Source organism: Mobula birostris, chromosome 10, assembly GCF_030028105.1.
Source record: "Mobula birostris isolate sMobBir1 chromosome 10, sMobBir1.hap1, whole genome shotgun sequence".
NCBI classification, from domain to species: Eukaryota; Metazoa; Chordata; class Chondrichthyes; order Myliobatiformes; family Myliobatidae; genus Mobula; species Mobula birostris.
In genome coordinates, this window is record NC_092379.1 from 41,669,006 (window position 1) to 41,693,491 (window position 24,486).

The 24,486-nt window shown below is 44.3% G+C and overlaps 1 protein-coding gene across 1 annotated transcript in view; it reads right to left on the reverse strand.

Annotated features, from left to right (window-relative positions):
- The window catches only part of LOC140203621 (serine/threonine-protein phosphatase 2A 65 kDa regulatory subunit A beta isoform-like), a 57,255-nt gene that overhangs the window by 27,102 nt on the left and 5,667 nt on the right, over window positions 1-24,486 (reverse strand). The window contains exons 2-10 of the mRNA XM_072269669.1: window positions 23,129-23,219; window positions 22,937-23,037; window positions 19,310-19,542; window positions 17,395-17,542; window positions 14,405-14,560; window positions 11,085-11,199; window positions 8,637-8,707; window positions 7,588-7,722; window positions 2,334-2,507 (exon numbers count right to left, since the gene is read on the reverse strand). Of these exons, the coding sequence (XP_072125770.1) occupies window positions 2,334-2,507; window positions 7,588-7,722; window positions 8,637-8,707; window positions 11,085-11,199; window positions 14,405-14,560; window positions 17,395-17,542; window positions 19,310-19,542; window positions 22,937-23,037; window positions 23,129-23,219 (1,224 nt within the window). The remainder of the gene's footprint in view (window positions 1-2,333; window positions 2,508-7,587; window positions 7,723-8,636; window positions 8,708-11,084; window positions 11,200-14,404; window positions 14,561-17,394; window positions 17,543-19,309; window positions 19,543-22,936; window positions 23,038-23,128; window positions 23,220-24,486) is intronic.

Consider the following 24,486-nt stretch of genomic DNA (forward strand, 5'->3'; position numbering starts at 1 on the left):
CAGATAATTTCAGAGTGATGTCTTCTAGGGTAAATAAAGGAGGGAGCTTCAAACTGTAACTTTGCCTGGACATAATAAACCTTTGCAACTAAAGGCATTTAAAAAAGTGTTTTGTTGGAATTCCATATGTGGCCTTGAGTTCTTCAAAAGACATAAATGAATTGCCATTATAAAGATCAGACACCTTAGCTATGCCTCGGGGCGGCCAAGTTTTAAAACTAGGATCCGCTCTGCCGGGCTGGAGCTATCATTACCAAAGATAGGAGTAAACTGGGATAACTGTGATGTCTCACCCATTTCCGCAAGAGCATCGTGCCAAATCATTATTGTATTTTTTAAGAAAGGGATTTTAGATTGTGTGACCAGGTTTTTCTTATTTGCTGAATACATATATAGTTCTAGAGGGATATTGATCAACTGGGATTCCATTGAGACCCAAGGAGGGGAGTGATCCTTAACAAAATAAAACATTCCTGCTCTAATTTGGGCCGCCCAGAAATACCATATAAGATTTGGTAGCTGTAAGCCACCTCTATCATACGGCAGATATAACAGGGAAAGCCTGAGTCTTGGACATCTATTATTCCAGATGAAATTAGAAAAACATTTCTTTAATAAATAAAAGAAAGAGTAAATAAGTACATAGGGATTGGATAATTATGTCTGCGGGCAGGAGCAAGCATGAACAAATTAGGATATAAACACCTGCAATGGAGAGGGTTATAATTAGTTGGGATAATTTTACCAATAGTAGGAGTAATTTTAACACCCAAATAGGTAAACCCTGTTCTGACAAAATTACGTCATCCATGTACAGGGCTATGCGATGTTCTACATCTCCTATAGTTATTCCTGCTATGTTAGCCTGTTTTCAAATTGCCATAGCAAGTGGCGCAATGGCCAGGATAAACAGGAGGGGAGATCCCTGTCTTGTTCCCCGTTGGAGTTTAAAAGATGCTGAAAAAAGCAGGTTAGTTAAAACTTCAGCCTGTGGGTTAGAATACAGAAGCTGTATCTTAGAAATTTTCCCCCTATTCCACTCCACTCTGTCGAAGGCTTTCTTGGCATCCAATGACAGAATAGCGCTATCAGAGCTTCCAGATTTTTCTTAAAGTATATTAAGCACTCTTCGAATGTTGTGGAAGCCCTGCCTTCCCTTACAAACCCATTTTGGTCAGGGTGGACCATTTTTGGCAACAGTGGCTCCAGCCTCCTAGCTAATACCTTACAGAGAATTTTGAGATCATTGTTCAGATGTGAGATTGACCTATAAGATCCACAAAGGGATGGTGGTTTTCCAGGTTTTAACAGTAGTGTGATTGCTGCCATATTAAGAGAGGAGGGAAGGGATCCATTGTCAAATGACTCCTGATACATATCAAGCAGAGGTGGTATTAGTTTAGTCTTAAAGATTTTATATATTTCAATCGGAATTTCCATTGGGCCCAGGAGTTTTCCCTCCCTTCATGTTAGTTATAGCTGCAGACAATTCTTTAGCCTCTAAGTTAAACTCCAGTCAGGTCAAGGACGTTTCATCTCGGGGTATAAATTGTAACAAGTCGAGAAATTCCTTTTGTATTTGTGGAGCTGAATCTGAATATTCTGAGCTGTACAGATCTTGGTAAAATCTCAAAAAGATATTGTTTATTTCCTCTGCGACAACCGTTGTCACCCCCTCATCTGATTGTATGGAGTTTATTGCCCTTTCTGTTTGTGTCTGTTTGATGTGCAGGCCAAATGTTCACTTATTATCATGTACAACTCTGAGATTTGTCTTCCCCAGATAGCCATGAAACAAAGAAAAAACATGAAAGTCATTGAATGGCATCCTGATCATCAGCCCCCCCCAAAACCACCCCTCCCTCCACACAGAAAATGGAACAGCAACAACCCCAGCCCATCCCCCACACAAAAACTAACAGAACATTTTACCCCGAAACACCCTCCCCTCGCACAACAAAATGAAAAGAAACAGACAATATAAAAACAGAATATAAAATCCCTAAGTCTGACAAAGTCCGCAGTCCTTAAACAGGGGTCTAAACCTGATTGTCTAAACCAGAGGTTTCCACCCCTACTTGGTTAATGGTCAATTAAAAAAAAGGTTGGGAGCCCCGAGTCTAAAGTAAGACTACCCATGTCAGTGGGCTACAAGTATAATTGTTACTATCGCACATTTGCTTCTGGCGCAAAAGGAAAGAAGATGTTCAAAGTTATTTCCGTCTTTAAACTAAAGTATCAATTTGATATGGGCAATCATTTCCATTCTGCAAATCATCCATATGGAAGCATTGCTAATAGACTATAAAAACATTTTAGAATAAACCACCCACCAGCAGCCCTGCAAGCAGAGGCATGTACTCGATTATCGCAAGGCGCACTCTCCATTTGGCATCTTCTGCTAATTCTACAATGGCTGGCAGGAGAGACTGTGATAACTGGTGAATTCCAACAACTTCATTCACGCAGTCCAGATTGGAGATTATGTTCAAACGGACCTCAGGGCACTAGGAAGGAAAGGCAATTTTCTGAGTACAGCAAAGGTGAAAAACATTCATACTGCGAACGCTGTCTGACAAACACACTGGTGCTCCCCAGACTCTCTGCTTTCAAAGTATCATCTTGGACATTTATGAAATATTAATCCCACAAAAGAAATATGAATGCCACTTTCACACTTACAGTACTTAGGCACATGCACATCTAGCCAGGGTGCCAATGACTTTTGCACAGAACTGTACTTGCCAACGTGCAGTGGAGAGCAAGTTTGTAAATCTGGCGGGAGCACAGGATGTTGGGAATGGTGAGAGTGGAGCACCCACGGGAGGGGTGTGAGAGAGGTGGCTGAGGTGGACTGCCAGGGGCAGGAGGGGGTGGTGCGAGTGCAGACACACTCAGCCCTGAGAACACAAGCAAGGGCATTTGATTCCAAACAATTGGTCTATTGGTCATTACAGAATGTCTCTCTGGTGCTTCCCGCTCCCTTCCCCCTTTTCCCAACCAAAGAGTCAAAGGTTTGTTTATGATCAAAGCACATATCCAAATACAACCCTGAAATTTGTCTTCTCCAGATAGCCACGAAGCAAAGAAAGAAGATGAAAGTCACTCAGAGAGAAGCATGAAACCTACACCTCCCCAGCCCTGGTACAAAAAATAATGGCATCCTGATCATCTGATCCCCAAAACTACCCCTCCCGCCACACACAAAATGGAATAGCAACATCGACCCCCCCCAATCCATCCCCCGCACGAAAAACTAACAGAGCATTTTACCCCCAAACACCCTCCTCTCACACAACAAAACGAAAAGAATAAGGCGATGAAAAAAACAGAATATAAAAACCCTAAATCTGAAAAAGTCCACAGTCCATAAACACAAATGCAGAACCACGATATCATCCTACGCTATCACCGACATTCACCAAAAGAGGGGGACAGGGACACAACTCCCCTCTCCCTGCCCCCTTCCCACTCTCAGTCCACATCAGAGACCCATATCAGACATCTGCGAGGTTTATCATCACTCACAGATGTCAAGAAATTTGATTTTTTTTTGCGGCAGCAGCAGCACAGTGCAGTATATAAGAATTACTACAGGACCGTGCAAAACTCAGACACCCTAGGTATATACACCAGCCTAAGACTTTTGCACAGTACTATACATTATGGTCCAAGTTATGGTCACACGAGCAGTATGCCAGAAATTCGAGAGTCAGTTAGCAGAAGTGAGTGCAGTTGCTTTTATTAAGGAGAAGGTGCTTGGGAAGCTGAAAGTTTTGAAGGTAGTCAAGTCACCTGGACTAGATGGGCTACACCGCAGGGTTCTGAAAGAGGCAGCTGTAGAGATTGGGGAGGCATGAGTAATGATCTTTCAAGAGTCATTAGAATCTGGAATGGTTCCAGAGGACTGGAAATTTCCAAATGTCACTTCACTCTGAAGGGAGGGAGGCAAAAGACATGAAACTATAGGCCCTTCAGCCTGACTTCAGTGGTTGGGAGAATGTTGGGAGTCCATTATTAAGGACGAGGCTCCCAGTACTTGGAAGTGCATGGTTTCCTTAAGGGGAAATTACAGGCAGGATAGAGAAAGGAGGGTCAGTGGATGTTGTTTACTTGGAGTTTGACAAGATGCCGCACATGAGACTCCTTAACAAGTTAAGAGCCCATGGTATTACAGAAGATATCCTAGTAAAGATAGAAGATTGCCTGACTGACGGGAAGCAAAGAGTTGCAAATGAAAGGGGCCTTTTCTGGTTGACTGCAGGTGACCATTAGTGTTCCACAGGGGTTGGTATTGTGACCGTTTCTTTTCAAGCAGATGTCAATGATCTGGACAACGGAATTGATGGCTTGGTGGTCACATTTGTGGATGATACCAAGATAGGTGGAGGGGCAGAGAGTCTGTAGAAGGACTTGATAGATTGGGAGAATAGCAAGGCAGTGGCAGTTGGAATATACTGCACTGACTGAAAGTGTTTCTGGTAGGTAGGATTCCTCAGCCTTGGGCGGCAGCCCGCTTAGGAGAGGGAAAACCCTGATTTTAAACCTCCACTGCCTTGCAGTCATGCCCACCCATGGGAAAGGCTTTGGGGGTAAACCCCTAAGGCAGTTTGATGTTGTTTACAGCTTCACTCTGGCAACCTCTGCGATGACACTGGTGCCGAGCTGTATTGGCGCTTGCCCTTCCCTTCGACAACATGAGTGATGTGGAGAGGGGGAGCCTGCTGCATGGGAAGAGCCGGTCCTTCAAACCTTCCTGCCCAGTAGAGGACACAGTCCACCAGAGGCACAAACCCATCATCCCCGGGATCGAAGGGTGCCTACTACCAGAAACGTATGGCCATGCACTTTGGTAGAAGGAGTAAAGACGTGTACTATTTTCCAAATGGGCAGAAAATTCAGAAATCAGACGTGCAAAGGAAATTGGGAGACCTCGTGCAGGGTTCCCTAAACGTTATCTTGCAGGCTGAGTTGGTGGTACGGAAAGAAAATGGAATGTTGGCATTCATTTTGAGAGGACTAGAAAAGATATAAGGGTAATGCTGAAGCTTTATAAGGCATTGGTCAGAACGCAGTTGGGGGTATAGTGAGCAGCTTTGGGCCCTTTATCTAAGATGTGCTGATATTAGAGAGGGTTCACGAGTATGATCCTGGGAATGAAACATACAGGAGGAGTGCTTGACGGCTCCGGCTCTGTCCTCGATGGAGTTCAGACGGGAAGGAAGAGGGGTGAATCTCATTGAAACTTATGGAATATTAAGAGGCCTAGAACAGAGAGGAGGTTTCCTGTGACCAGAGGGCACAGCCTCAGAATAGAGGGACGTCCATTTAGAACAGAGCTGAGAGGAAATTTCTTCAGGAAAGGGCGGTGGATCTGTGGAATCCATCAACGCTGAAGGCTGTGGAGGACGAGTCATTGGGTATACCTAACGTGGAGGGTGACAGGTTCTTGATTAGTCAGGGTGTTAAAGGTTACGGGGGAGAAGGCAGGAGAATGGGGCCGAGAGGGTAATAAGCCAGCCATGATGGAATGGCTAAGCAGACACGATGGGCTGAGTGGCCTAATTCTGTTCCTGAGTCTTAATTTATTGTCCGTTCACTCTCCCTGAGTGCAGGCGAGCTCCTCGGGAGGGCCATGGGAGGAAACAACGGTCATTTTGTGAAAAGCTGCATTTCACAAAAGAAAAACACTTGAATTTCTGCGTTTGAGAAATCTTTCTGCACCTTTGGCATAAATAGATGCAAGATACTAATTACTATTAAATTATCCAACAGTTCAAATCATGATTCGGCAGGCTTTTTTCTTGATTTCATTTCAAACTAACAAATAATTCAAGGCTTGAATTAACAGCTGCCAATTTGAAGATGTACACTTTGAATCTGTCAGCTGTGCCTGGAAAATCGAGGCATTTCTGACATTTGGGGAATCTTTTCGGGTGTAGCACATGAAGGGAATCAAGTCTGCAGACATTGGAAATCCAGAGCAATTCACCCAAAACGCTGGAGGAACTCAGCAGCTCAGGCAGCATCTATGGGAATGAGTAAACAGTCGGTGTTTCAGGCCGAGGCCTTTTATCGGGACTGTAAAGGGAGGCAGAAGATGCTAGGATATAAAGGTGAGGAGAGGGGAAGGAGGCCAGCTGGAAGGTGTTAGGTGAAGACAGGTGGGTGGGAAAGGTCAATGGCTGGAGAAGAAAGAATCTGAGAGAGGAGAGGAGAAGAGAGTGGACCACAGGAGAGATGGAAGGAGGTGGGGACCCAGGGAGAAGTAATAGACAGGTGAGAAGTAAAAGTTCAGAGTGGGGAATTGAGGAAAGAGAGGAGAGGGGAGAGATTTTTTTTACATTTTTAAAAATAATCTTAATTCTGTAAAAATAATGAAAGAATGCAAATTTCCATATAAATTAAAAAATCCAGAATTTGCACATGCAACAGTTTTGTTTAAGTTCACGCCAAAATAAACAAGGAACTTGATGGATGGAGAAATAACAGCTCCATCACACCATTAACCGATTCATCTTTAATCCAATATGCACTCAGATTACAAACCAGCTCACATCACTGCTTCTAAAGAACGCACTGCACATTTGCTCTTATCTGAAGCTCTCAAACTAAAAGAACAGTTCGAGAGACTCCGGTGGAAGAAACAGTTGTTATTCCATTCATGATTCATAAAAGCATAAGAAATCGGAGCAGGAGTAGGCCATCCGGCCCATCAAGCCTGCCCCGCCATTCAGTAAGATCATGGCTGACCTGTCCATAAACTCAGCTTCATCTACCTGCCTTTTCCCCATAACCCTTAATTCCCCTACTATCTATCCTCTCCAGCCCTTTACCTTTCCCACCCATCACCTGCCTTCAACTCCCCTCCCCTACACACCAACCTTTCCCATCACCTGGTCTACCTATCACCTACCAGCTTGTACTCCCCCCATCCTCCCAACCTTCTTATTCTGGTGCCTTCCCCCTTCCTTTCCAGTCCTGACGAAGGGTGTCAGCCCAAGGGTTCATTCCCCTCCATAGATGCTGCCTGACCTGCTGAGTTCCTCCAGCATTGTGTGTGTGTGTATGTGTGTGTGCACGCGTGTGGCTGTGGATTGCCAGCATCTGCAGAATCTGTGATTATAACACTTTAGAATGCTGGACATCACCGCACAGCTCCAAGCAAACGGCAGTTACAATGTTTGTCAACAGGAAAGAAAGCAGATGAACATGGGCCAACTGCTGTCCCCTTCCAGGAATCGATATCAGTGAGAGTAAAAGCCTAGACACATCAGTCTGTGTTGCAACACGTCCCATTCTGGCACACTTATCCAGATACCTGTATCTTGTGGTGGAGCATGGACTGCTCGTCACCTTCAGCAGATGTACAAGTTCCAGAGACGACAACCAACTTTTTGATCGCCTGATGAACAATAAGCGACCTTTCCTCAGCACTCTGGACTTGACAACAGCTTCCAAACAGCACACAGAAGAAAGCTCTCCATTGGTGTTTGCCTGATTTCGGTAGGCTAATCAAATATTATCCACGATGGCCACCAGTCACGCAAGGGGTATGTTAAAGTTTGTACTTCATGATAAAATTACCTTATCTTTGAGCTGAGCCAAGACCAGGGGAAGCAGGTGCTCAACAGTGCTGTCCTTGCCCAGGATGGTGGACAAGCCCATAATAACAGAGGCCAGAGCTGACTTCACGTGTTGATTGGTGTCAGACACAAGTTCCTGGAAAAGAAACACAAAAAATGATCAAATGAAAACCCAGACAGGTATCTCAGTCAACACGCACAAAATGCTAGAGGAACTCAGCAGGCCAGGCAGCACCTACAGAAGCGTCGACTGTACTGTTCCCCATAGAAGCTGCCTGGCCTGCTGAGTCCCTTCAGCATTTTGTGTGTGTTGCTCGGATTTCCAGCATCTGCAGATTTTCTCTTGTTTGTCATTAGATATCTCACTCATGATGCCATCCTGCTCCACGTTCTTATGATCCACCTGGTCAGTCACGGATCATTCTTAAATAATTTCTTTTACAGTTTGATATTCTAGTTTATATAAATCATGGAACAGAACCGGCCCTATAACCCACAATGTTATACTTAAATTCCTAATCAAGTGGGCAATCTAATCTACACGATGTCCATATTCTTCCGTTTTCCTCACATTCGTGTGCTTATCTAAACGTCATTAAAAGTCCCCGATATATCTGCCTCTCCCATCACTCCAGGCAGCCAACACCATGTTAAAAAACCAGCAACACACACAAGATGCTGGAGGAACTCAGCAGGCCAGGCAGCACCCATGGAGAAAAGGACAGTCGGCATTTCAGTCCAAAACCCTTCGGCAGGACTCAGCCCTTTGGGAGAGGGGGAGGGAGCAGGAGAGGGGGATGGGGAGGGAGTGGGAGAGAGGGATGGGACAGGAGAGGAGAATGGGACAGGAGAGGGGGCAAGATGTGACTCGTGCTTGGACACTGAGCTTTTCCAGTTACAAGCAGTTCACACTGATAAATGGTGCCTGAATCGTCGTTTCAGACCCACCCAAAATACTGAGGGACTTTTTCCTGAAGTGAATGAGATGAGTTGCTACATTAATTTTAGATAGACTGTATAACCAGCCAAGAATTTGAGAAGGTATATTACCTTAACATACGGCAAGATGTGACATATTATGACAGTCTCCCTGCAATCTACTGGCAAGTTTTCACAGAAATCTGCAAGATAGAGTACTGCATGTTAGAGAGTTATTCTCAAACAAAACAATGGAGTCAGAGAAAAGTACAGCACAGAAATAGGCCCTTCAGCCCATCTATTCTGTGCCGATCCATTTAAATTGCCTACTCCCATCAACCTGCATCTGGACCATAGCCCTCAATACCACTACCATCTGCGTACCCATCCGAACTTCTCTTAAACGTTGAAATCGAGCTTGCACGCACCACTTGCGCTGGCAGCTCGTTCCACACTCTCACCACAATGATAAATCAATAAAGTTTAACAGATTAAGCAATTGCTGAAAAGCATCTGCCTTAATATTTGTATCTTCTCACAAGATAGTGGCAAGAGAAAACATACATTCTGAAGCACTATTTAAGTCGCACAAGGAAAAGCAAGGCCAGCACCTACAGTGTAAACATCAAGAGTCAGCACAGGTTCAATTTTGGTACATCTGTACATTTTCCCTGGAGTAAACCCCGAGGGAAAAATCCGGAGCCGGATTCTCCGAGGCAATCCTACGTTGAGTTCAACGCTGACTGGCAACTCCTGCGATGCCACTGGTACCAAACTGTATCGGTCTCTGCCGATCCTTTGGACTCATCAGATGTGTGGAGAGGGGGAGCCTGCTACATGGGCAACAGCTTACTCTCCATATCATACTGCCCTGGCTTACGTATCACGTAGACAGCTGCACGTAACATCCATGGTGGACCCTGACCAACGGAGGGCCTCGGGTTAGGCAGTCAGTGGTACAAACGTAAAGAACACCACTCACTCTTTTTCACAATCTCACAACCTTTCAAGACTCTGCACAAGCAATGAAGTGCAATTTGTAAGGAGCAGCCACCATCGAAACATGAAGTCAAGTGGCACACAATTCCTTTCCATTTGCTGTCATCCAGTTCTAGGATCAGATCAGGATGCCAAAGGGGAGGCATGCTGGCATGCTGTTCTCACTTGGAGAAGTGTCACCTGGATATGTGGTACCACATTAAATAGAGTCATAGAAAAGCACAGCGCAGAAAAGGCCCTTTGGCCCCTCTCGTCCATTCTGAACAATTCAAACTATCTACTCCCATCTGCCTACACCAGGTCCATAACACCACCACCACCCCCATATCCCTACTATCCATGTACCTATTCAAACTTCTCTTAAATATTGAAATCAAAACTGCATGGGCCACTTGTGCTGGCAGCTCGTTCCACTCTCATGACCCTCTGTGTGAAGAAGTTTCCCCTCATGTTCCCCTTAAATTTGTCACCTTTCACTCTTAACCCATGACCTCTGGTTGTAGTCCAACCCAACCACAGTGGAAAAAACCTGCTTGCATTTATCCCATCCATACCCCCCCATAATATTGTACCTCCATCAAATCTCTTCTCATCTTCTGCATTCTGAAGAATACAGTCCTAACCTATTCAATCTTTCCTTCTTAGTCAGGTCCTCCAGACCAGGCAACATCCTTATAAATTTTCTCTGCATTCTTTCAACCTTGTTTACATCTTTCACAGGAGTTCAAAGTTCAGGGGTGTCCAGGGAAGGGGTCGCACCTCTGGTGAAGGGGCTTGTCGTGTCCATTCCGGGGCAGCTCACTCACCTTCGCTCCCCACCGGACACTCATCTCTCCCCTGTGGCTGCAAGCAGCCATTTGCACGTGACAGCAGTCTCATACTCCGGTGAGATTGGGACAAGCCAGTCCTAGCACGCAAAGTCAGCCTCAGCGGACTGGGCGGGTGCGATCTACAGTAAAGCCCAACGGCCAGGAAGGTGGCTCTGCATCGCTCTGTGGAGAGCGAGGGGCATGAAAAGACACAGAAAGCGTCCTGGTCATCCACTGCAAACAAGAAGACCCCTGTTTCTTCTGGCACGTGTTCATACCACTGGACCCGGACTTCTGAGGCCAAGAGAGTGGAACTGCCACAGTGCAAAGGCTTTTCCATTTTAAAAACTCTCCCGCACAGGTTTCCTGTCATCGTCGGACAAAATGTGCAACCACCATGCGTACTATACACAACCTTGACATTTGTCTCCTTACAGGCAGCCACAAAGCAAAGGAACCCAACAGAACCCATTAAAGACAGAAAACCATCAATCACACAATGCGCAGGAAAAAAAGACAAATTGTGCAGACAAGAAAAGTAAGCAAATAATGTTCAGGACTGCACTGCAAAATGCCAGGTTGTACAGCTGGATCAAAGGCCTCGTCTCCACTAGGAAAGTTACAGGCACAGATTGCAGTGTCATTGCCCAGAACAAGAGTCTATTAATGAAGTAATTGATAGTTGTTTCTGCTGCCAGAAAGTTGTCACTGTGCTTCACCAACAACATCTTAAACCGGATGGAAAAGACAAGAATGAGAATTCCCAACCAACCTTTAACTTTGTTGGCCCCAGCTGCTCGCACTTCAGCCTCACAATCTTTCAACAGGTTTTGGAAAGCAGGAACCAGATCATTTTCCACAATTTCAGGACCCACGGTTTTCTGAAGCTTTAAAGGCAAGAGAAACCAAATGAGTAACAAAGATAGAGCGGGTTTCAATAGCAGCAATCTGTGCATTAACACATGAACAGAGGAATCACAAAGACAACACCATCTTTCTTTTCCACACTGGTCTCGCTGCTGCCATCAGGTAGAAGGTGCAGGAGCCTCAGGACCCTCACCACCAGGTTCAAGAACAGTCACTATCCCTCAATCATCAGGTAGAAGGTACAGGAGCCTCAGGACCCACACCTCCAGGCTCGAGAACAGCTATTACCCCTCAACTATCAGGTAGAAGCTGCAGGAGCCTCAGGACCCACACCACCAGGTTCAAGAACAGTTATTACCCCTCAACCATAAGGATCTTGAACTACAGGGGATCAGTACACTTAATCAATTGAGATGTTCCCACGAGCAATGATCTTACTTTAATTACTCTTTATCTTGTTATTTCATACTCTTGTTATTTATTGCTATTTATTTATATTTGCATTTGTACTTTATCTTTTATTGATCCTGTTTACAGTTACTATTCTATAGAAATTGCTGAGTATGCCCACAGGAAAATGAATCTCAGGGTTTTATGTGGTGACATGTATGTACTCTGAAAATATGAACTTCAAAATTAAAAATCTGAACTATACTTTAGCTACAGACTTCATTGCAAGATTAGTTTATACGTGATCTTGAGCATAGAAAGTGCCTTTTGTGATGGTCTGTCATTAGCAATGATAGCAGAACTTTATAAATACAATAAACTCTGTATCGTTCTAATGCAATTGTTTTCCAATAATGGGTTGGTGCCAATTTCACAAGTGCTCTGGCAACCTTTATCTTGTTCTGGCATATTTCCCCTTCCTTTCCAGTCCTGATGAAAGGTCTTGGCCCAAAACGTCAACTGTTTATTCACTTCCATAGATGCAGCCTGACCTGCTGAGTTCTTCCAGCATTTTTGTGTGTGTTACCTTATATGGAGCTTATTTTTGAACACGGGTTAGTTATCGTATAAAGACAGACAATATAACGTCTTTGCCTGTTCCAAGGGTAACAATCCTAAGCTGACAAAATGGCTGTGTTTTCTGTGTCCTTTTGAACACTGGTCCATCTGTAATTTGCTTTAATTTTCGATCAGGTTTACAGTTTTGAATTATGTAATTTTATCATGGGTGGCAGGGTGGAAATACATCTCTACCAAGAGACATGTAAGGCGTTCCTTCCCTCCGCTAGCCTGCAGGTCACCCTTGGGCAAGGTGTAGCACCTGCTTAGCCAACCCCACCCCCCCAATCAGGGTCACGTGAAGCCATGGGGTAAGAGGAAAGAAACCCAGAGAAATGTTGCCATTGTGTTCAGATGTTTATCAATGAGTGGATACCCCATGCTCTGGTAAAGAAATAAATGAGTGGGGAGAAAAAGGGAATGGTCAGATAAATGGTGTCCATTTAGAAGCAGCATTCTTTAGTGTTACCCAGGTAAAACAGCTGTAATGATCTATCCTTGATAAAATATCCACAGATAAACCAGCTGCTTCAGTACAGATTTTACACTCATACAGAACAGAAAGATTTAATCTCAATGCTTTGGGGTGGGACCGGATTTTCCTGGCCTAAAGAGACGGAATTTTAAATTTTTAAAGAAAGGCAAAGTTGAGAAAATATTGTCGTTGATGGCTCTGAATCCGAAAGTATGGTACACAGACAACAACGTGAGCAATTGTAATCAGCTAATTTCTCAGGTCAAAAGAAACAACTAAATAATGTTATTTAATCATTAAATAATGCTTCTTAATTGTTAAATAATGTTAACCTGATTGTTAATGTTTGCAATTAACCTGTGTAGGCAATGTGCCTTTATTTTGAGGATTTGTATTACATTGTGGTGAGAAAAGCACGGAGATTTCAGTTGATCCGAGTGTTTTCCCAGGCTGGGAAAGCCTAAGACTAAAGGGCATAGATTTAATTGGAGACACAGAACGCAACAAGCTGTTCCGGCCCTTCAAACTGCACCGCCAGTAACCCACCAACTTGTGCAACAATCTACAATGACCCTTTAACCTACTAACCGGAATGCTTTTGGACTGTGCGAGGAAACCGGAGCAACAGGAGGAAGCCTGAGGCAACAAGTTTTATACCGAGAACAAAGACCATCTGGTTCAAAAACTATAAACACACAGGAGATTCTGCAGATGCTGGAAACCCAGCACAAAATACTGGAGGAACTCAGCAGGCCAGGCAGCATCTATGGAAATGAAATAAACAGTCGATCTTTCGGGCCGAGACTGCTCTTCGGGACTATAAATCTGCCGATGACACAACTATTGTTGGCAGAATTTCAGATGGTGACAAGGAGCCGAAGAGGAGTGAGATAGATCAGCTGGTTGAGTGGTGTGGCAACAATCTGGCACTTTGTCAGTAAGACCAAGGAACTGATTGTGGACCACAGGAGGGTGAAGTTGAATCACCACCTCCCTACACCATACCTGGTTTGTGTGAAGTCAGCAGTGGGAAGGAACCAGCAAAGTCCAGTCCATCAAAATTTTAATTAAATTAATTAATTAATGCCCTACATCACAAAATTTACCACAATGACAGTAAAACCAATGATTGTGGACGTCAGGAAGGGGAAGTCAAGGGAACATACGTCAGTCCTAATCAAGGGGACTGTGGAAAGGGTGAGTAATTTCAAGTTCCTGAGTGTCAAAGTCTCTGAGGATCGTCCTGGCTTTTCAACCTTTCGGCTCATTTTTAAACAGAACTGAAGTTCCCCTTGACTTCCTCCAGTCGAAAGTGAAAAATATCAGTGTCATCAACCTGTGCACGTGCTGAATCCCCAGATCCCTGGCACTATGCCAACAAGTTTGTTCTAAACCCCTGTCACAGGATTATCCTTCAGATACACTGAAAAAGATCTGAGCTCAATTCAGACCAACTTTGTTCTATTTCAGATCCATGTTTAAAAACAGGCTAATTAAATGAATCTGGAAAGAAATCTCAGCACCTTTTGGCATGTCAGTCAATTATATTAAAAATACGCAGGTGCTTGATTTAATGATTTTTTAAAACTATATTAGAGGAACTAATCGTGTTTTCATGACTTTTGACAGAATCAGAAGGGATTCCAGCTGGAACAGAAAACTTAAAGACTAGCTTTAAAACATAAATGCACCATATCATCATACCAAAGAGATGCATTTTGTGCTTTAGCAATAACACGTACCTCAGAAAATTTGTCTGCCACCACATAGCGAACACGCCAGGATTCATCGTCCACTGCCTGCCGGAGGGTCGGCATCACCAACGTTGCCAGGTCTTCCTGGGGCAGCAGCTGGGCTATGCTCACACAAGCCTCAACTGCCAACAGCCTCACCGAATCCTGTGAAAAAGATGTTCAAACCGGGTTTGAGCTGGTTCTTCATTAAAAAACAAAATTAATTTCCTGAAGTTAACATTAGGAAGAACTAATCTCATCAAAAAAATCATAAAAATAAATACTGACAATATAACAATTGTTTCCCAGATGATATCCGTTCAGATCACCTAGAAAGTAGCAACAGGTTTCATTACTTTGCAATGTGTGCTGGAATCTTCCCAGGATACAAGTACTGGAATGGAAATTTGGAGTGTATCAACATGCAACCTTTGATGGAAGCATTCCTTGGATTAGTATATTAGCAAATGTCATGACAGTGCAAAAATTTATTGATAAATCAATTTTCTTTCTCCTGCTCTTGAAGCACCATTCTCTGCTGAGTGAATCTCCAAGCTAATCACCCAAGTGGTCACTTTTCACCGTAGGATGTAGGAGCTGAATTAGGCCATTTGGCACATCGAGTCTCCTCTGACATTTCATCATGGTTGATCCATTTCACCTTCAGCCCAATCTCCTGCCTTCTCCCCATATCTCTTCATCGAAACACGGAAATCTACAGCACTTTACAGGCTATCCAGCCCCAAAGTTGTGCAGACCAAGTAACCTACTCAAGAAACTGCCTAGAATTTCCCTACCGCATAGCCCTCTATTTTCCTAAGCTCCATGTACCTATCTAAGAGTCTCTTAAAAAACCCTGTATCCATCTCTACCACCTTTGTTGTCAGTGCATTCCACACACCCACCACTCTCTAGGTGAGAAACTTACCTCTGACGTCCCCCTTATACCTACTTTCAAGCACCTTAAAACTATGCCCCCTCATGTTAGCCATTTCAGCCCTGGGAAAAAGTCTCCGGCTATCCACACAATTAATACCTCTTATCATCTTACACGCTTCAACCAGGTCACTTCTCATGCCCTGACTAATCAAGAATCTATCAACCTCTCTGCCCTGAATATACCCAATGACTTCTCCTCTGTGACAATGAATTCCACAGATTCTCTGGATAAGGAAATCCTTCCTCATCTCCATTCTAAATGGACAAACCTCTGCTCTGAGATTGCTTCCTCTGGTCTTAGGCTGTCCCACCATAAAAAACATCCTCCCCATATGCACTCTAGAGGCCTTTTAGTATTTGACAGGTTACAATGAGATCCCTCCCCCTCATTCTTCTGAATTCAAATGAGTACAGGAACAGAGCCATCGAATGCTCCTTGAACGACAAGCCTTTCAATCCTGGACCTTTCAATCACTTTCGTGACCCTCCGTTGAACCCACTCCTGTCTTGGCAAACCCTTTGTTAGATAAGGGGCCCAAAACTACCTTCAATATTCCAAGTGAAGCCTTATAAAATGTGAACATTGCATCCTTGTTTTGATACGCTAGCCATCATTGGTGGGGTCTGAACCTGGAGCAAGTGTGAACATCTCCTTGGCTACAGATGTGAAGGTTTATTTCCAGGAGTCACTGGATAGTAACCAGAAGAGAAGCTTCCTCAACACCAAGGAGCACACGTCCAACCGTTAACCAGAAGCTAGGTGAGGGTCAAAGTGTCCATCCCAGCTCCCCTTCAGCATACCATTTCTGTACGACTCTGGCTCCTTAGTACACGAGGATACTGCGGACTGCGTCAAGCCTTTTGCCCGGGATACTTGAGGTTGGAGGAATATGAAAGGACACACACTGATTAAACAGTTCGCTCTTCAGGCAAAAGCCTCAAGATAACCACCTTCTTGGAGGAGCATCTCCAGCTGGAGTACTGGAATGGTGTAATCATGCCAATAGATTGACAGGCACTGCTTCCATCTGCTGTGGACAAAGGAACTTTATAAAGCAGAGGCTCCCAACCTGGGGCCCCTCGGTTGATGGTAGGGGGTCGATGGCGTAAAAGAGGGTTGTGAACCCCGGTTACAAAGGTGAACAGATGGTGCAGACTACGACAACAGAAACTTTGCAAGCAGGAAGTGGCATTAACAAGGCGTAGCATATTGAGTACATGGACGTATTAACCGGATGCAACTCAGTTCTTTGCCACGGACACACCATCCGTACTAATCTTTCCCACCTCCAGCTCATCCATACAGTAAAATGCAAGCGGTAATGTTGGGGGGGGAGGTGTGAAATCATGCAATTGCTCCAGTGAGCGGAATGACAGACAGCCTGTTACCGGAATGAGCCAAGTGCTCTCCGTTATTTCACACACTGCCATGACGTGTGGGATACAGAGGCTCCTCAGTACAAGCAATTGATACACATGTGACATAAAGCCAAGGTGACAGCAGCAGCTTCAGCAAGATAAATCATGACAAGCCATGGGGAATAAGATCACCTTTCTTCACTATAATCCACGCTTCCTTCATCCACGTCACCTGCATTCCCACCCCACAAGCCTTTCCAGCGCATCAGTGTCTGTAGCCCCCACCATCCACAATAGACTCCTAGACTAATCTCAATCCTCCGCTATCTGCAAGAGGTCTCTGCCACTAATCACACCCCACTTTCCTCACCCCACCCTTCAGGGTTCCACGCCACTCATTCATCCTCGCCGCTCTCCCCGAAAGCAAGACAAGGTCTACAGTCGCCCATTTGCCTCCGTTCAGGGCTGCAAACAGTTCTTGCAGGCGAAGCGGTGCTTTCCTCTCGGGGCTATTCGCTGTATCTGGAGCTCCTGCCGTGGCCTCCTCGACATCGGAGGACCAACACAGATGGGGTTGGGGGGGCGGCTTCTTCAACGAGCACCTTCTCTGGTTCCGCTGCGACAGCCGGGGTATCCCAATGGCCACCCACTTCAATTCGACTTCCCGCTGCCACCCCAGTGTCTGCTCTACAACTACATACCTGCTCATCAGAAGCCAGGGAAGTGAAGAGGGGTATAATGTCACTTTTCAAAAACTCCAGCTCCACAACCTTTGCAAATTCACCCAACTTTGATGCTGCTGCCTGGCGGACCACTGGTGTGTCATCTGAGCACAAGCTGTGGAAAAGTCTGCAGAAAAAATAAAATTAAAGGTCACATAGGAGTAGTCGCCCATTGATGCAGAACTTAACAATTCGCAAGCAGAAATACAAGCACTAAAAATTGACATTTTTGCAATTAATGTTTCTAAATCAGAAGCTACTAAAATATTTTGCTAAACCCATCATCATTATGTGCTGTGTCATATGCTATGGGTGGTCACGGTCTTTCCATGACCCTGATTGTTCTCCGTAAAGTTTTCTACAGAAGTGGTTTGTCATTTCCGCCTTCTGGGCAGTGTGTGTCTGTACAAGGTGGGTGACCCCCAGCCCATTATCAATGCACTTCAGAAACTGTCTACCTGGCGTCAGGTGTCGCATAACCGGGACTTGTGATCTGCACCGACTGCTCATCCACCACCTGACCCCATGGCTTCACCTGACCCTGATCGGGGCGGGGGCGGTCGGGAGGGGTCGATGGTATCGAAGCAGGAGCTACACCTTGCCCAAGGGTGGCCTGCAGACCAGCAGAAGGAAGCCTTACACCTCCTTTGGTAGAGACGCATCTCCACCACACCATCCAAAAATCCAATATTTGTGGTATTCAGATTTTATCCTGAGAAATACTTCAAGATAGCAACAGAATATAGAAATTTACTGCACATTACAGACCCTTCAGCCCACAATGTTGTGCTGACCACGTAACCTACTCTAGAAGCTGCCTAGAATTTCCCCACCATACAGCCCTGTCTTTTTCTGAAACAACTGACTGTATCTGAAAGTTTACACAAATGACACCACAAAAAATTTTAATTCAGGGAGTAAAGCGGCTGGAACTGAACCCCAGATGTGGGACTCCCGCACTTGGAGCAGAACAGAGCCATTGGTTGTGGACTGCAGGGGCACACAGTTACCAAAGCAACCTTCTCGTCCGACAAAACTCAAACACCTCCGAACAAGTGAAATCCTCTGCGCGCCAGATTAATCAAAATGGCCCTGAAGCAGAGCAACAGGCTTGACAAGACACGGCTCTCAAAAAGAGCACGCCTTTGTAAATGACAAGGCCACTTCAACCCCACAGCCGAGAGTAAGCGATGAGCACCACTCGACTATGATGCACCTCGGCTTTTGCTCCTTCCTCACTAAAAACACACAAAAAACCTTCAGTTTATGTCATTAAAAACAAAAATGCCACACTTTCTGTGCTATTTTGGGGCTGATTATTCTCTAAACTAGAAACTTCTACCCACTCAGTTAAAACAAGGTCCCGTCCACCATGGTGGTAGCATCTTATCGCCAATAAAACCAAATTATACCGAAATTGGGTGGCAGGAAGGAAATACGTCCCTGCCAAAGGAGGTGTAAGGCACTCCTTCCCTCCACTAGCCTGCAGGTCACCCTAGGGCAAGGTGTAGCACCCGCTTAGCCTCCCCGATCAGGACTACGTGAAGCCGTGGGAGCAGGTGGTGGACGGTTGTATGAGCAGCAGGTGCAGATCTCAACTCCTGACACTGACACCAGGCAGACAGTCTCGGAAGCGTATTGATAATGGGCTGGGGGTCACCCGTCTTGTAAAGACACACGCTGCCCAGAAAGAAGGCAATGGCAAACCACTTGTGTAGAAAACTTCGCCAAGAACAATCCTGTCCACGGAAAGACCCACGATCGCCCACACCATACGACACGGTACATAATGAGCGATACTACAGGATGTAGATTTTCTACAATAATACTGTAATATTCCTAGCCAACTTCAATCATGTTCATCTCCAGCATTCCAAGGGAGGAAAGTACTTACTGACGCAGCTCGGTCTTTACACAGCTGGATACCCGAGGGTAGCAGACACTGAAAAGGCTGCATGCCGAAGTCCTGGACGTGAACCAGTCACCACAAGTCAGGCGCTTGACCAGTGGCACAAAGTGGACTTCTAGGTCTGCAGGAGAGTGCTCGTGGGAGATGGCTCGCAGTGAATCGATGGCTTTATTTCGTACTACCGATTTTTCCACCGTTGCCAGGTTCTCCAAGGGAGGCTGATTAGTGGGAAAGAATTAAACTGAAACACATCTTCTTTTTACTCTACTTCTAAGAAACACAATATTTAGAAACAATCTTTAAGATAAATTCTTACATTGCTGAGAATTAGGAATTCTCATAAAGAAAATGAGACAGAGAAACATTTAAAGGCAGAAGAATATAGAGCCGTGCTGGAGGACAAAACACAAACTACCAAAAACTGTATAAATCAAAGGACATATTTTCTCAATCACAGAAATTCCCAAGGTTCCTAACCAGAAAACTCTGTACTAATATTAAATGGAAATTACACTGACACATTCCTAATTACCAGTAATTACTATTTCATCTTCAAATTAAGTACCAATAATTGTTCATCCTATGAGGTTTTAATATGCAAATAAACATGAAGCTGCCTGTCAGAATAATTTTGCCAAAGTTTGAGGGAAGTCCATGGTCATCCACTTTGTTAGAAGAAATAAAAGTGTAAACTACTTTCTAAATTGGGAGAAAATTCAAGAATCCGAGGTGCAAAGGGACTTGGGAGTCCTCGTGCAGCATTCACTAAAGGTTAACTTGCAGGCTGAGGAAGGCAAATGCAATGTTAGCAGTCATTTCGAGAGGACTAGAATATAAAAGCAGGGATGTAATGTTAAGGTTTTATAATGTATTGGTGAGGCATCATTTAGAGTATTATGAGGAGATTTGGGCCCCTCATCTAAGAAAGGAGGTGCTGACAGTGTGCAGAGTTTCAAGGAGATTCACAAAAATAATACTGGGAATGAAAGGCTTGTCACGTGAGGAGCCTTTGATGGCTCTGGGCCTGTACTCGCTGGAGTTCAGAAGAATGAGAAGAGACCTCATTGAAACCTATCAAATGTTGGAAGGTCTGAATAGAGTGGATGTGGAGAGGATGTTTCCTATGGCAGGGGAGTCTAAGGCTAGAGGGCACAGCCCCAGAATAGAGGGATATGCTTTTAGAATGAAAATGATGAGGAATTTCTTTAGCCAGAGGGTGGTGAATATGTGGAATTCTCTGCCACAGGTGGCTGTGGCGGACAAGTCATTGGGTATATTTAAGGCAGAGATTGATAGGTTCTTGATAGGTTCATGGCATCAAAGGTTACTGGGAGAAGACTGGGGAGTGGGGCAGAGGAGGGGAAAAAAGGATCAGCCATGATTGAAAGACAAATTGATAAGACTCTTGATTAATCGCAGCATGGAAGGATACAGGGAGAAGGCAGGAGATTGGGGCTGAGAGGGGAAAATGGATCGATGGGCCAAATAGCCTAACTCTGCACCTATATCTTATATAACTATTCAAACAACAACTGTGCCCACGTTTCAGTTTAGAATTGCAGGCATCACAGGGGCTCCGAGAAAACGTTTCTGAATTGCTATTTTCTATAATACAAAGCCACGCCATCTCAGCGTTCTTCAAGAAACACTGCTAAAAGTTTGTGATATTTTATATACAGCCCCCACCCACACATGAGCAAATTGGATTCCTTACGTAAATGCTTTAAGAATTCTCTGCCTGTACTCGCAGGTAATTTTACACAAAAAGAAAACATTTTTGAAAGGAGTATCAATACAAAAGAACGTACACACTCTATACGCAACATACTGACGCTGGAATGTCTAATTTGAAACCACTGCAATCAATAAAGTAAAACATGGAATAGTAAAGTACAGAAACAGGCCATTCGGCCCACAATGTTGTGCTGAACCAGCTAAAAAGAAAATCAAAAACCACCAAGAACTAATCCCTCCTACCTACACAATGTCCATCTCCCTCCATCTTTTTCATACCCATGCGCCTATCCAAAAGTCTCTGAAAAGTCTCTACCATCATACCAGTCAATGTATTCCAGGCATCCACCACTCTGATGGTAAAAAAAACTTACCCCTCACATCCCCCTTGAACCTACCTACCCACTCTCACCTTTAATGCATACCTCTGGTATTAGACATTTAAATCCTGGGAAACAGATACTCCTCTTTACTTAATCTATGCACATGCTCCTCATAATCTTACAAACCTCTAGCAGATCTCCCCTCGGCCTCCAGCGCTTCAGAGAAAACAACATAAGTTTATCCAGCTCTCATGATCACACGTCCTCTAAACCAGGCAACATTCTGGCGAACCTCTTCCGCATCGACCCCAAAGCCCCAACATCTTTCCTATAGTGGGACAATCAGAACTGCATGCAATACTCCAGACGTGGCCCACCCAGAGTCTGATAAAGTTGCAGCACTTCCTCTAAAGCAGGCAGCATCCTGGTTAAACCTCATTGATCGAGCTACTTTGGTGGTTTCATAAATTGATTTCATTGTTTAAATTCTGAATTGTCCTATGATGAACTGATCACTGAAAATCATTTCAATTTGATCTATGCCCTGTAATAGCCTGAGGCCCTCGTTATTTAATTTCAGAATCTTGTTCCCCATTACGGGTATTTAAAAACAATACAAGTATGTTATTTTAAATAAATATTTAATGCATAGGACCATTGCATCTGGGCATTAAAATCTGTGTTTTGTTTCCCCCAGTTGGGCTCATGTTGAACGTATATTTGGTCAATACAGAGCAGAGGTTTCAGTGTTCGGGGGACGGTATCAGTCCGTGTATGTTTTCCAACAGGCTGCGTGGGTGAACCTGGATCAGGGGTAGAGTAACTACACTTCACTGTAGCAATTCTCAATGATACACCCCTCCAATATTTCAACCAGGTCCTGAAGAAGGGTCTCGGCCAGAAACATCGACCGCTTACTCTTTTCCACAGACGCTGCCTGAGCTGCTGAGTTCCTCCAGCGTTTTGTGAGAGTTGATTTGGATTTCCAGCATCTGCAGACTTTCTCGTGCCTACAAATGTGTTGGGGTGGCACAAAGCCTCATCTGCCTCAAAGATTTTATTGCAAACAATAAAAGCAGAGAGGGTTCTGTATGTGTCCGTTTACCCCTCATTCATGCAACCCATCATAACAAAGAAAGATTACAGGGCCATTGCCGGGTTTGGAGGACCTGAGTTATATGGAAAGATTGAATATGTTAGGACTTCTTTTTAACTTGGAACATAGAAGATTGCAAAGAGATATGACAGAAGGAGACAAGATTATGAGGGGTTTAGATAGGGTAAATGCAAGCAGTCATTGTCCACTGAGGTTGGATGAGACTGCAGCTAGAGGTCATGGGTTAAGGGTGAAAGGTGAAATGTTTAAGGGGAACATGTGCTGAACTTTTCTATGACTCATTATAAAGTCACTTACTTTATCATTGCCTGTGGTACCCTGCTGCTTTGAGAATCATCTTCTGGAAATTAACCTTTATTAAGACAGTAATACCACTTCAATGGCATTAACCGCGTGTCCGTCTTGTGCAGTGCTTTGTAAATGTACGACCGCTCTTACCAGCAAACAGTGAACATACTCCGGTCCGCCAACGAGCACCGTGAAGCTCCCTAGTTGCTCCGCTAATGCCAGCAGTGCCTCGTCTTCATCGAAAATGGTGTCTGCATCTAGACGAGAAATCAGTGGCAAGGTGACTCTGAGAGGCGATTGTTCAAACCGAAGCAGCCCAACCACACGCAGCTTTGTACCTACCAGTCAGAAGTGGGAGCAGCTCATTCCGGGTATGCTCTACCCCCAAGGCCAAGGCAATTGTGGACAGTTGCTTTATGTTGTTCAACCGTGACTGGGGAAAGGAAAGAAATGAAATTGATCAATGCCATCCAACCCTGAACAGAATTCTGGAAAAAAAAAGATATTACTGGCCACTCCACTGGGCACTGCACAACATTATTCTCGTCAGCACAAGTCCCGAGCCCAGTCATTAAATGGTTTCTCTTTCTACAGATGCCGAGCCTCTGCTTTGGTCATCCATTTCCATGAATACAGGACCATAATTCACTGAAAGTGGTACCATGGGTAGATATGGTCATGAAGAAAGCTTCTGGCACCTTGGGCTTCATAAATCAAGGTAAGTTTGGATGTTATGTTGAAATTCTATAAGACAGTAGTAAGACCTAATTTGGAGTGTCATGTGCACTTTCAGCTGCCCACCCACAGGAAAGATGTCAGTAAAGTTGAAAGAGTACAGAGAAGGTTTAGAAGGATGGTGCCAGGACTGGAGGACCTGAGTTATGAGGGAAGATTGAATAGGTTAGGCCCTTATTGCTTGGAACATAGAAGATTGAGAGGAGATTTGACAGAGGTATGAAGGATCTAGGGTAAATGCAAGCAGATTTTTGCCACTTAGGTTGGGTGGGACTACAACCAGAGGCCATGGTTTAAGAGTGAAAGGTGAGAGGTTTAAGGAGAACATGAGGGGGGAGTTTCTTCACTCAGAAGGTGGTGAGAGTGTGGAATGAGCTACATACTTTTCAAAAACTTGTGAACGTCAGAAGCAATATAGCAATGCAAAGGGCCTTAAGAATAAGTTGAGGGTGATATGAAGGATCTTCCAGCAATGGAACAGAAACAAAAAGAATAAAGCTAGATCAAGTCCTTTGAATAACCATATACTTAATTTCCTCAACAGTTTTCCAAATTAAACAATGAATATTGTGGATAGCAAATTGATTTTGGAGTAGTATATACAGACAACTTTCTTATTGCCCTAATCAAAGACTGGCAGGACAGTCAAGGTAAGAAGGTATAACAATAATCTTACCTCTAGTTTTTTACTGAGTCTGGCCTCCTGTGCCTTCAATCTCTCCTCCTGATACTTTTCATGCACTTCCTTCAATTTGTCTACACTAGATCTCTTGGCAGATGCTGTCCCTGTTAGGGATGCAATCAAATCAAAGTTATAATAGGTAGTAGCTTCCAATTCAACCAATTCTTTATCATTCAAAATATACACCTCAGCAGGGAGAACTCAACTAACAATTTTACTTAGTTTCTATTCATTTATCGCTACCTGAAGCTTAAGTTTCCAATTAAAATCTATCTGATTCAAC